Below are 12,968 nucleotides of genomic sequence, written 5' to 3' on the forward strand. Positions count from 1 at the left end.
AAATACAGAACAGACTCTGAGAGTTTCTGTTTTTGCTTTAGCTTTGCTTCTTGCTATGCAGAAAAAATGTGTGCATCAGGTTTTACTGTGAGACCTGCTGCTTACATGCATGTTGTGACATGTAACCTTTTATCCTCACTTAAATAAGATGAAATGTACTGTTCCTGTTTTAGGTCAGCTGGTTTTTCTAAATTATTACAAACCTTTTTGCTGTTCTTCTGACTGTTTTTAAGACTTTAAATCAGATAATGCTGAAAATGGTGGACTGAATCTGTCCTGCTAATAAGCACAAAATTAGGCAATTTTAGTGGTTTTCTAAGTTGAACTGGAACATTAACACATTTCTGATTTCTAAATTCAATGGAATGCAGTACTACTACAATAAATTTTATACATTTAATCACCGTGAGAACAGGGCTAGGGTTTTATTAGTAATTAGTTTTATCTATACATTCGGCCATAGCCGACTTTTTGAAGATATTCATGATCCTGATGTGATCCAACACGAAAATGAGTTTGACCCCGCTGATTTAAGTTGGAATTTTCTGTTGGAAATTCCTCTTAAGACTACAACTGGAATGCACCCTAACAATGGCGACCGTGATAAAGACTGTGACCTCACCCACTTGAGAAATTTGGGTGATAACCAACCCAAGAAGTTCAGGATCTGATAGTGCAGACCTTTTTGTTCTTCCAAAATGTGTGGATGCTAAAGAAGTTATCGTTCCAACAGAAGGTAACAGAATAGGAAGCTGTACATGACTGGGTAGAGAAGCAAATTAAACTGAGGTTTGATATATTTAGTGCCTGCTCGTGATTATCTGTTTGTTTATTTAGTTGTTCAAGGTTATTAGGTATCCCTTATCCTGCAGTGCAATGACTTCATCAAAACAGTCGCAAGTCGGTGACCCTCTCCTGGACTACTCATTAAAAGAGGCAGAGTTATTACACTGTAAACTTTTCACAAAAGTCTGCCACTGTGACTGGCTCATATCAATGTGCCCTCTTTATTGCATTCATCTTTGTTCTCTGGTAACACATATCTGGCCTTGAATTGTGCCTTTGAGATTCCTGGTGGGGATTTCAGTTGTTGCCAAACATTACCTAAGCAGCACAGAAAGGAAATGACCAAAGGAAGATTTGATAATATGCCATAAAAAATATTGTGTAGGTTTGTATTCTGATATGCCAGTTTGGACCAAATTGCCCAGCTGCTTCCGTTTAAATTAATGAATCAAGGCAACGCTTAGCAATGCTTCAAGGCCATCTGAGTAAGACCTTATCTGGTCTGAAACTTCCAGCCCCTCCCTGAGTTTACTAACCTGAAAAGGTTTATTGTTTTCTTCCCAACATGTCAGGACATTGATTTTTGTTTTAATCTATCAGAATTTCATAGTGATAAATTCAAGAAAAACAGTACAATTTTGTTTTTTAAATTGAAGTTTTATTAATTTTCAATTATAGAAATGCATAAGACAACACTCAGAATATCAAAGTCCTATAAAACAATGCAGCTCAGTGCATCTGGTGTATAAAAATGGGTTATCGGAGTACAACAGTGATATAATACAGCAAATAATAAATAAACGAACATTAAATAAATACATGTTTTGTTTTGTTTTCATTTATAGTGAATAAATGCACTTTTAATCAAGTCAAGTATTTAATTCATGAAATCCACCTGTTTAAGAACCTATGTCACACAACCTATGAACCTATGTCACACAAGATATTCTTCTTGTTTAATTTAATGCCATAATCCCTGGAGGAGCATCCATGGATGGATGGGTGGGTGGTTGGATGGATGGAGTCTAAAGGCATTGAAACAGTCTCTTGCATATTCTGCTCAGGCACAGTGACATTTGGTGACGATGAGGTCGTTGAACAGAGTCAGCTTCAGCTTCCCCCTGCTGTCATAGTGCATCAGCACCAGGGGCTCGTATGCTGCCGGCACGCAGCAGGGCCGGGGAGTCTCTCCCTTGGTGATCTGGTGCAGGCGGGACTTCACTTGTGTGTGCATGCTGGCCGGCTTGTAGTTGTGGGGGCAGGTGCCGTCACAGAAATGCATGGTGTACTCGGTTGGGGCCACCACCCAGTCCATCCAGCCGATATCTTTGAATGATACAGTTGCAGACTTCCGGCAGCACCACCCTCGCTCATCACAGTTGTCTTCCTTGTTTGAACGGCGCCGCCTGCTGCCCTGAGCGAGGACGGAGTCCTTTAGGCCCAGTTCCAGGGTCACAGTTGGCTTTAAGTTGGAGGCTTTCCTGCTAAAGGGAGCCATCCCTACATCTACAACCAGTACTTGATCATCTGTCCACATCCCTCTGCTTGCCTCTGGGCTGATGTCCAGGATCATTCCTGGGGTCACTGAATTGTTGTCAGTGTAGGTCCACTCAGCAGAGTTTCTTGGCTTCATCCCATTAATTTTAACTTTGATGTATCTTCTAGTTTTGGGGTTGTTATCTAAACCAGAACCGGATACTTTCAGTTGTGCTTGTGCCAGAGTCAGTTCAGAGTGAATTTTTGGGTTCTTTTGGAAAACAGCTCGATACCAAATAATGTGTCGCTGATCACCCTTCCGTAGAACATGCAATGGCTTGGCTAAATAGCAAAAACAGAAAAGGGGTTTAATGAGAAAACAAAATGGTGGCATTCTGACAGAGGAAACATAAACATTTCTAAAATTAAACTCAGAGACATCAGTGATATCAGTGGAAACGTGTTAACCTTTCACGCTCATGATTTTTAAAAGCTTGGAGGAATGTCTGCTTTCTTTCACAGATGTTTGTTAGCACCAAAATGTTTCTATTTATCCAGAAATCTGCAAAGACCAACTCCAACATTGACCTTAGAAACAAAAACTCATGCCTTTAAACAATCAGCTTTGCTTGAATGACATTGTAGTTTTTCTAAACCCATTAATCATCTACTTCTTTTCTAATTTAGCTCAAGCTGCTCTCAAGGACCTTTGACATCAGCCCTGTCATGACAATGACTGAGTTAGGTTAAAGTTTATTTGTAATGAATGTCTTGTGTATACCTGGAAAAAGCACAGTGGACGTGTTGGACTGCCAGGTCTCCCTCACTGACTGGCTGGAGTTTCTCCTCATCTCGCTGACTTTTTCCCTGTAGAGCTTGAACATCTTCCTCAGCTCCCTCTGTGAGGCCTTCATGGCAGGCTTTGGCTCTCTGTCCAAACCCAGAGAGCCAAGGATCCCCTTCTTCACCGCCTCCAGAACCAGAGCCTCCCGGTCATCAACGTTGCCGGTCTCAAGCAGGCCTTGGCGCGCAACGTCAGGCTGGAGTCCCCCAGAGGTGGGGACCAACAGGAGCAGCAAGGTGTAAGAGGCAAGCAGAGCAGGAGTGTGTGATGTGAGCATGGTGAGTCTGCTGGCTAGGGTTGATTTATAAGTGCTCCACCACTGTGGAATAGGTTTGTCCATGTTCTGAGAAAAAGATTCTTCACATGCATTATTTATAGTGCTCCAGTGATGCCACGCCCCTAGTTGTTGAATAAGCTGGTCTGTGAATGGCTCAGTGTGGGCCACATGCAGAAATGAGGCAACATTTTGAAGGATTGAGTTATGTGGGATGAGGATAGAGCTGTAAATGTGGAATTCATTTGAATTACATCTTGATCACAGTTCTTAAAGAATAAATTCTTTATTTATGTTTTAGACATTTTATTTTTTGTAGCTCTGCAGGTTTTATGTAACATGTATTTACCTCTCTCTTTTTTTACTGAAGTGAATTTTAACAGTTCTTGGGGGTTTTTTTATTTAAATTCTGATGCATTTGATAATTACAGTAGAATTACTGATAAATTTGTAATTTATCAGAACTCTGTGGGAATCCATGGAGATGGCACTGAGAGAGAAAATATTGCTGAATCATCTGATCACAGCACCCAAAAAGATTCCCACGTGATAAGCACTGGCACTGACAGGGACAGTTGGGAATTACACCAGTGTTCCCAAAGTTATACAGGTGAACTTGTGGAGAGCCCTCTGAAGTTAAACTTTTCTGTTTACATGAAAACCCGGCCAGCTCGGCCAGAGGGCCAGCTGCTGATGCCCCACAGACAGACTAAGCTGATGTAATCCTCAATCCTGATATACCAGGTTCAGGTTGTTCAAGGCAGCCGCGTGTTTGAAGAGCCTGACATCAAATATTAAAAACAAATACAAGACAAAGTTGAAAGTTGAAAGCTTTTCAACCCAAAGAGAAAATAACAGATCAGGAAAAAAAAAGGCAGAGCCTCAATCACAAACATTTTATTAAGCAATATCTGAAAGGGTTCGCTTGGTGCTTTGGCACCATTTTTTACATCATCACAACTGACTTATGATGCTCCTCAAAGATGAAATGGAGAAACATTTTTATACAAACTAAATCATCAATGACAGACAGATCTGCTAAGTTGCTAAATGCAGACTTCAGTGGTGCAGTGGAGCATCTCTCAGTAGTTATCCATGAATATGTGAAACTTAACACAATGAGGTCTGTCCTCTGTTATGCGCGACTTGTGTCGTCATTGACCTCGTTTACAGCACTTCAGAGAATTCCCAGAATCTGCTGACACCTGCAGAAGTTCTTTTCATAGTGTTTAGAAAAACATAAATATTATCTTGGTTAACATTTTTTCTCCAAGCACAAACCTGGTGGTTAAACTTCCTGTCTATTAACATCTTGGTATCAAACCTCAAGTCAGCATAATTCTACCACATTTTCTGGTTTGAATGGCTTGTGGAGACGCACACTACAATATTACGACACTTTATTATCTATATCACATACTGTAGAAAATTGCGGGTAAAATGTGTGGATGTGTCAATGTTTTTCTCAGTTTAAATATTTCTAATTAGTTCATTGACTGAATTTAACCAAGACATCATCAACTGTCTAATCCACACCTAAAATGAAATCAAAACAAGTTATTCCATAAACAAAGTTACGAGTAAAAACGTAATGAGACCAGGGAACAAGTATTGAACACATGAATAAAATGATGCGCAGATTAACTTAGAAACCCAAGAAACCACCTGAAATCTGTCAGTATCTATGTACTGCGATGCATAAATCAATTTCAGCCAGTTTGTTATTAATTGAAAAGTTTCTCATCATCAAACTATACACAGTGGTATAATTAGCAAAAGCAAAGAGGCCTTCACAAAAATGTTGAAATATTGCAAAACATGCCAAGGGTAATATGAGTCAAAATAAAAAAGTGGAATGGACTTTATTTGACCATAAACCTCACAGATGAGTAAAACAAATAATAAGTGGCTAAGAACCAGGAAGCAGAGAGTTACAGTGTTTCCAATGAAATTAGTAATACACTCACCCACAATGACTTCTGTGTAAAAATCCACTACTGAAGAAAAATGTTGAAGCTTTACAGAGAATGTAATGTACTCTGTTCTCACCCAGTAGCACTCTTTACACCCTCCATCCCAATATACATATATGTGCTTAACTAAACAGGGACACATCACTAGCAACACAGACTTCAGACATGTGACAAGAATCTATGCTAAACTCAATGTGCTTTATTTCCTCATGTTCTTAGTTTTAAAAGCAAGAAACCATTAATGCAACACCGGTCTGAGATCAGTGACATACTGTGCAGTTTCATGTGTGAAGTAGTTTTGAAAAGATGAGATAGGAACATTTTTATGTCACCTTGTTATGCTTTCTGTCTATCTAATGTCTGATGTGTTCAAAATAATGGTGATAATAGCAGCAGCCCAATCAGGTAACACCGCTCTTTGACCTGTGATGAGAGTGTGCAAGTAGTTGTTCCATAAATATTTTTTGAGAAGTCATGTATGATTGTCATACAAGGACTGGGTGGCAGTAGGTAGCTGCCTAAAACCGGTGCAGAGAGGGGGAATATCTGAGCGGTGAGTCACTGAGGTGATGAAACAGTCATGTGCTAAATCAGGTGAGCTCAAAGTGTGCGAAAGGTTGACACATGAAAAGAAGACACAGTTTAGGGTGTCATGTAAGGCTCTCACTTAGGGTGTCATGTAAGGCTCTCACTTTCCTAACAGGTTTCTCTTTGTGTTTCAAATTATGTAGTGTGAGAGACTGGGGAGGAATTAAAAACCCAGACAGGACTTCTTCTCTCATAATGACTAACAGATTGTCTCTGAGACATTTTCATCAGATATTGGCTTGCCAGATTAGGACATTTTGAATTATTAAATAAAGATTTGATAAGTTTTGTTGTTCAGACCCCTGACAGATCTAGATTTAAAGTAATTTTTGGCCAACGAGTTTGTTCTGGCATGTGGTAAGGTCTTGGAGTGACCCTAAAAGAGTCCTGAAGAGAATAAGCTAAAGAATTAGTAGAAGAGCATTAGACCAGCTATTTTCTCTCTTAAGATATGTTGTGTTGCTGAAGGCATTTCCTAATCCGCCTTCAAACAAATGGCATCTTAATCCATTGGTGTTTTATATGTCAGCCAATCCTTAGAAGCTCTCACAGATTTAACTCCTCCGAGAAGGCTTTCCACAACTTAAGGAGAATACATGAGGAAATTTTAACTATTCTGAAGGTAATATGTGAGGTCAGACAATGATTTGGATTTGAATGCCAATCTTCTCTAATTTGTCCCAAAGATGTTCTGTCAGGTTGAGGTCAGGACTCCAAGCCATTCAGGTTGCTCCACACCAATCGCATTACTCCTTGTCTCTGTCACATTGTGTTGTGTATAATCACACTGAAACAAGGCAGCACCTCTTTTATATCAACCATAAAAGATGGTACTGCCTTCTTTTAGGGATGATAAAAGTAGGCATCTGTGCAGGATGAATCCTGGAGAGGAAGAGAGAGCAGAAACCAAACCAGCACCACACAAGTCTGCAGATACAACATCTCCCAAATGTTTTCGTATGCTGCAGCATTAGGAGCTCCTTTCACTGTAACACAGCTGCACACTATAATCCTCTCTTCACCAAATTTTACACTTGACACAATGAAGTCAGACATCTGCCAAACCCAGATTCCTGCTTTGGATTCCCAGAGAGGCATGTCACCATGTGAAGTGGAGTGGCAACTTAATTTACAGCATATGATCAAACTATGAACGCTTGCATTGCACTGGATGATGCAACACTTGGTTGCAGCCATTCAGTCAAGGAAACCCATTCAGTGAAGCTTTCTACACAGTGTTCTTGAGCTAACATGAAGGCCACATGAAGTTTGGAGGTTTGCACTTACTGAGTCAGCAGAAAGTAGGAGACATCTATGCACTGTGTGTTCCAGCATCCTCTAAGTCTTTTCTGTGATTATAAGTAGCATACTACTTCATGGCTGAGTAATTTGTGGAACAAAGTCTAATGACGCCCCCTTGTGCTTCCACGGGGGCACAAGTCTTTCAGTCTGGATCATGAAATCAAAAGAGAAGGCTTTTCAGAGTTTCTGGGTTTCTGGATAATATACACATGGCTAGGCATGGCCTGAAGTTCTTGTTGTGTCTTCAACATGTGTATCTTTCTAAGTTTCTAAATAATGACTAAAACATCTCAAAGTCTTTCATAAAATTTATATAAGATGTCAGTATTTACACCTTAATCTTTTTTCACAATTTCTGTAATTCTGGATATTGCAACTTCTGAATATGCTGAATATTGAGTTCTGAGCCAATTCCTGACTGTTAGTGACCCAATTTTGAGTTCATCTCAGTTTGTCAGCCTTTGTTTACCCAGCTGCGTTTTGGAAACTGATCACATGTTCTCAGTGGGTTAAACTCTGCAGGGAGGCAGAATTCCATTTTTTTTGACAGTTCTCTATCATGTCTGAAGATACTCACATCGGATACTATATTTCACCTGGATTGTTGGAAGACGTTGCACAATCTGATCCAACTTCTTATGGAATGAGTAGCTCTCTGAGAAGCTTTCTCATCCCAATGTTTACTTGTGGCAGTGTTCTGGGCCAGGAGGACATGCTCTCTTGGATGAAAAAAGATGAAAAAAATGCTTTTTTTTTTTTTTTTTTTTTGGTGTTCTAGTGTCTATTAACACATGAGATCACAGGCCATGGGCAAGACTGGGAGCATGTTCCTAAGTCAAAGCTAAGTGTTGAGAGAATAAAAATGCAAGGCAAAGATTCCAAAGGTTGTGTCTAAGTGTTGAAAGCTAAAAAATGGACCTGCATAGGTGTGGTCTGGAAGGTTTTAAAAGACACTATGTTTTGAAGATCGTCAGGTATCCTACATTCAGCTTGGAATTCTTCTAGTTCAGAATACTGATCTAATTTCTGATGTGGGCCTAGTTGAACTATCCTTTGTTTGGCATCGTCTGTGTTACAAGGAACCAAGCGTAAAAAAAAAAGGACAAAAGGTGTTCAAAAATAAAATTAAAAAAAAGCTACAATTGAATAATATAAAAAGTAGTTAATACAGGGTCAAAACTCTAATGCAAATAAAGTCAAATGATAAATAACATGGACTTGGACTCAACTCTATTGAGGTAAACTAAACAGCAAGTGAACTCAAACAAAGCTGACCTGCAGACAAAGAACAAAGGCTGCTTAAATAAGGGTGCAGTAACCTAAATTTGCCACATGAGGGAGGTACAGCATAACAAATGAACGAAAAAAAAATACGAAGTTAGCTAAGCAACACAAAAAACCATCCATTCATCCATCCATCCATTTTCTGTACACCATTGTCCCTAGTGGGGTCGGGAGGGTTGCTGGTGCCTATGTCCATTGAACGTTTCGGGCGAGAAGTGGGGTACACCCAGGACAGGTCTCCAGTCTGTCACAGCCCAAAAAAACAATTAAGCAAAACTATCTTTAACTTGGCATCAATAATACGTTAATATTAAAGTAACAAAATTAAATAAGGTCAACTTTAACTAATAAAGTTCTCTCCTGCAGTCCTTTGATTAAATATGTTTCCGTTTTCCAGCATGAAGTGGTGACTTTCACTGGATTATGCAACAAAATGAACTCAGCACATTAGATGTGCACACATTGCAACACCAAAATATAATATTACTAATTTACTGAACTGTATATATTTTGAGAGAAAAGGGTGTTGACCACTGTACTGCATGAAAAGATTTAAACATTTAAAAAAAGACTTCAATTCCTCTGGGGAACAGGAAAGATGATGCCTCACTTCAGCTGGAATAACTGGAGATGGGTTTTATGAAAAAGGGCATACAGGAACAGCATAACAAGAAAAATAAAATGGGGCATAAATATCTTCTTGATCATCTTTTACACCAAGTCTGATGAGATGAATCAGGTGAACACTCAGTTTCTCAGCAGCACAACCATCCATAGAGTGGGTCAACAGAACAACAACTCATGCCAGGATTGTGCTAGATTCTCATGGAATTGCTCATTGTTTCCTTTTCAGACAGATATTTTCTAGCTTTGAAATGTCCATCATATTATTCCCTGCAGAGTCTCCTCTTAAGAAGGAGACAGTGTGGTCCTTAGTTAACATTCTTGGAGGTACTAAAGATTGTACTTGTTCTTTCTGTCTGTCTCCTGATTCAATTAATGGAGAGATTTGCATTGCTGATGATCTAACATTGCTGGCATGAGGTTAAGAAGTCATTCTGTACCAGGAGAAAAATACTGTGAAAATGAGTTTTTTTTTTAAAGTAACTGTTAAAGCTAAAAGCCAAAGCCTTTAGGTATCTGTTAAAGAAAGTAAAAAAGGCACTCTTACTAAAATCTGCATCAAATTCCACAATAAAGGGACTTTGTACATCAAAGTTTTGGAATGGTTGAGCCAGAGTCCAGAAGATCTGTGAGATCTCCTGGATAGATTTGTGGATAACAGATGTCCTTGCAATTTGGAGATAGGTTTGGAGACGTTTCACAGGACAGAGTCCTACAGGCCCCCTACCAAAGATGACGGAGTACAGAAATTGAAATAAAAAGTGGTTCAACCAACTTTTAGAGTGAGCATATGCAGTTGAGTTATTATGTACTATCATTTCATCTACCCCCTGAGATGTGTGTTATTCAGTTAAAACACACAAAACAAAATTATTTTTTTCTAAGATTTTCTTCCGGTTTCAGAAAAAACCCTTGCTGTCTAAGTACTACAATGTGATTTTGTTTTCCTTGTTTTGGTGTTGCGGTGACTCATTTTAACAAGAACATTAACAGTTTGACTTCAGTGGAATCCACCCACAGTCGTCCATTTCCTTTAACACTGGAGCTAAAACCGCTTCCCTGTAAAAACGCCTTCACTGTCCAGACTGGGAAACAACTGCTTAGACATTAATAATACTAAATAACTTTAGCCAATTCATAGAATTCTTTAAACATGCCATCATTATTGTTTTTACACTCCACAGACAGCACACTATTCATCTAGTAGTTACAGTATTTTGCAGCTTCATGGAGACTCATGGAGTTATACACTAAACTGATTTGATGGTGTCATTGCCACTTTTTATGTTTAGCTTCAGAGAAGAACAAGGAAAAGCTCACATCCCTGATGCTAACATAAAAGGACACGTGACATCACTGGAGAAGAAACCAGCTATTGTTGTTTATGGAAAAGCACATTGTGGCACCGCTTGGTGACATGAACGGATCAGGCAGCACCATTCAGTGTGCCTTCAAAGCACAGTTGTTCTATCTTCTGATAGCTATTCTAACAATCTTACGCTTAGTGATTTTCCTTTTCTGATTTAGTCTACAGCATAGAAAAGCTATGATAAACCATGTTAATGTGGATACATTAATTTGTTTCAATATCTATCAAAATATTTTTGAAAAAGAAATTATTTCCCTTCCATGGTATTTCAAGATAAATCTGGATATATTTTAGCATATTTCAAGAATCAGTTGAGGAAAACTGCTCTTCTCTGATGAAGATTATTTCAAAAATAACTGGGAAATGATTAATGAAACAAAACACTAAATTTAGTCCACTAAGATACTAGCAAGTACCCCATGTCATTGGTATGTCTTGGTGGTTCAGTTCACTTCAGTTAAAATTTTAGAACATCAGATAACTAGAAATGTCATCTCACATGTGTTTGGATTCAGATATTTACAGATGCACTTTGATACAGTGTGGTAGCCACATAGCACACGTCCCTGAAGCGAGAAGCCACTGTGGTTTCTTGGTTCTGTTTCTTTTTCTCGTTTTAAGGGGTAGAAAAAGACCTTTACAGAGAGAAACATAAAACAACAGACAAGAAATTACTCTGCAGTGACGAAATAAAAGGATAAAGTAAATGTAGGAATGTTCGATTCCTGGCCCGGGGTCTTTCTGCATGGAGTTTGCATGTTCTCCCTCTGCATGCGAGGGTTCACTCTGGGTACTCTGGCTTCCTCCCACAGTCCAAAAACATGACTGTCAGGTTGATTGGTTTCTTTAAATTCTCCCTAGGTGTGAGTGTGTGTGTGCATGGTTGTTTGTCCTGTTTGTCTCTGTGTTGCCCTGCTACAGACTAGCGACCTGTCCAGGGTGTATCCCGCCTCTCGCCTGAAATGTTCGCTGGAGGCACCAGCACCCCTCCCGACCCCACTAGGGACATGGGTGTAGAGAAAATGGATGGATGGAATAAAAATTAAAATTAATGATATTCAAAGACAACTACAAACAAATTGGTTTTTAAGCTTGATTTATAAAACACTGTGTATAGAACTCACTCAAGATATGGCTACCTAACTGTCAAGCAATGCAATTTGTTGTCACTGTTAATGTGGCTGAATAAATATTGACTTAAATGAATTGTGCATGATTATGTGAACTGAATACAAGTATAAAAACTAAGCTGTTGCTCATTGTCCAATGGCCAAATGAGGGGCTTTCAAGTGTGTTCCCATAAGTTAGTAATTATGTTTAATAATTCCACTTTCAAGTTCTGTTTAAATGTTTTTGAGCAGCAATCATAACATGATTTCAAATTCTTTGAATATTTAAATCTATTTAGTTGGAAGAAATGGGGAAAATGTAACAGCTTGTCAAATATTTAGCCTTATTGTTGTTTTAACAGTCAAAATGTAATATTGCTAGGTCATTACTTGTTAATCATTACTGAAGCTTGTGTCCATGCTGGTGTCCCAGAGAGACTGCAGACAATTTCCTGTGTGTGTTCGAGAACACAGCTAATGACTCCCTGACTCTGCTGTGTCATTATTGAAATGCTGTTTTCCAGACACTGCTGAAACACACAGTGAGATAGTCAGAGAAAAGAACATCTTTTCATAATTTATTATATCATTTTATTGTCATAAAATGATTTTATTTCTAGTTATGTAATAAATTATTTTAAAATTATGAAGTGATGCAATTTCAGAGTGAAATTATTTAATGTTGTCTGTGAGAGCCGATGACCTCCACTGGGTGTGGAGAATCAAACTGTGTGAAGTGCCCATACAGAGTCAGACTAATTGTTTAGACTGGTTCTCTATTTCAACTGCTTTTGTTCTTAACATATTGAACTCACATAAATGAAATTAAATATCTCAGACCACAAATGCTAGCTTGTGAGTGTATTTTCCAAACAATAGTCCTATTTAATTCAACATAATGTTCAATTAATATATTTATAAATGATATATTGGATTAAACTGAATTGCTTATAGTTAAATCCTGAGTAAGTTCTTCACTAAAAATTCAAAACAGAAACATCGTTTTCATGTTTTCCACAAGAAATTCTAGCCTCAGAGTAGCAAAAATGCTAAAGGCAATTAGGTTCAGTTGCCTCTTTTCTATTCTCAGATTAATTATCAATACATATTCATACTCGTCACACATAACACCATCTCAGAGGTTGGAGCTTGGATCTGGGAGTTGCATTACACCCAATTCAACTTTAACAAAGATGTAAGTTTGAAAACCAATTGGGTTTGCTAACTGTTGTGCTCAGTGAGCAGGAGTTAAGGAATAAATATCTAAAATTGGTTAACCTTGGAAAAAGTCTGGCTCTCTCTTCCTCTTGGATCCCAGGTCCTCTCGGCGAGCCGCGTG

At 38.7% G+C, this 12,968-nt stretch overlaps 1 protein-coding gene across 1 annotated transcript; it reads right to left on the minus strand.

Moving 5' to 3' along the window:
* Positions 1-1,422: 1,422 nt before the first annotated feature.
* On the minus strand, positions 1,423-3,603 carry gdf15 (Growth differentiation factor-15). Its single transcript, XM_015019234.1, has 2 exons — positions 3,044-3,603; positions 1,423-2,604 (listed from the first exon to the last, which is right to left on the minus strand). The coding sequence occupies exons 1-2, from the start codon at positions 3,444-3,446 to the stop codon at positions 1,847-1,849; spliced, it is 1,161 nt and encodes a 386-aa protein (XP_014874720.1). The 5' UTR covers positions 3,447-3,603; the 3' UTR covers positions 1,423-1,846.
* Positions 3,604-12,968: the final 9,365 nt, after the last annotated feature.

This window comes from Poecilia latipinna, unplaced genomic scaffold (genome assembly GCF_001443285.1).
Source record: "Poecilia latipinna isolate Pla-1442-1.1 unplaced genomic scaffold, P_latipinna-1.0 Scaffold2393, whole genome shotgun sequence".
Lineage (NCBI taxonomy): Eukaryota > Metazoa > Chordata > Actinopteri > Cyprinodontiformes > Poeciliidae > Poecilia > Poecilia latipinna.

Excerpts from the sequence above, each read along its gene's own strand:
- gdf15 (XM_015019234.1), bottom strand. The coding sequence starts at position 3,446 with ATGGACAAACCTATTCCACAGTGGTGGAGCACTTATAAATCAACCCTA. Across the intron at positions 2,605-3,043 it reads GTCCACTGTGCTTTTTCCAG|CCAAGCCATTGCATGTTCTA; the intron begins GTATACACAAGA and ends TTTGCTATTTAG.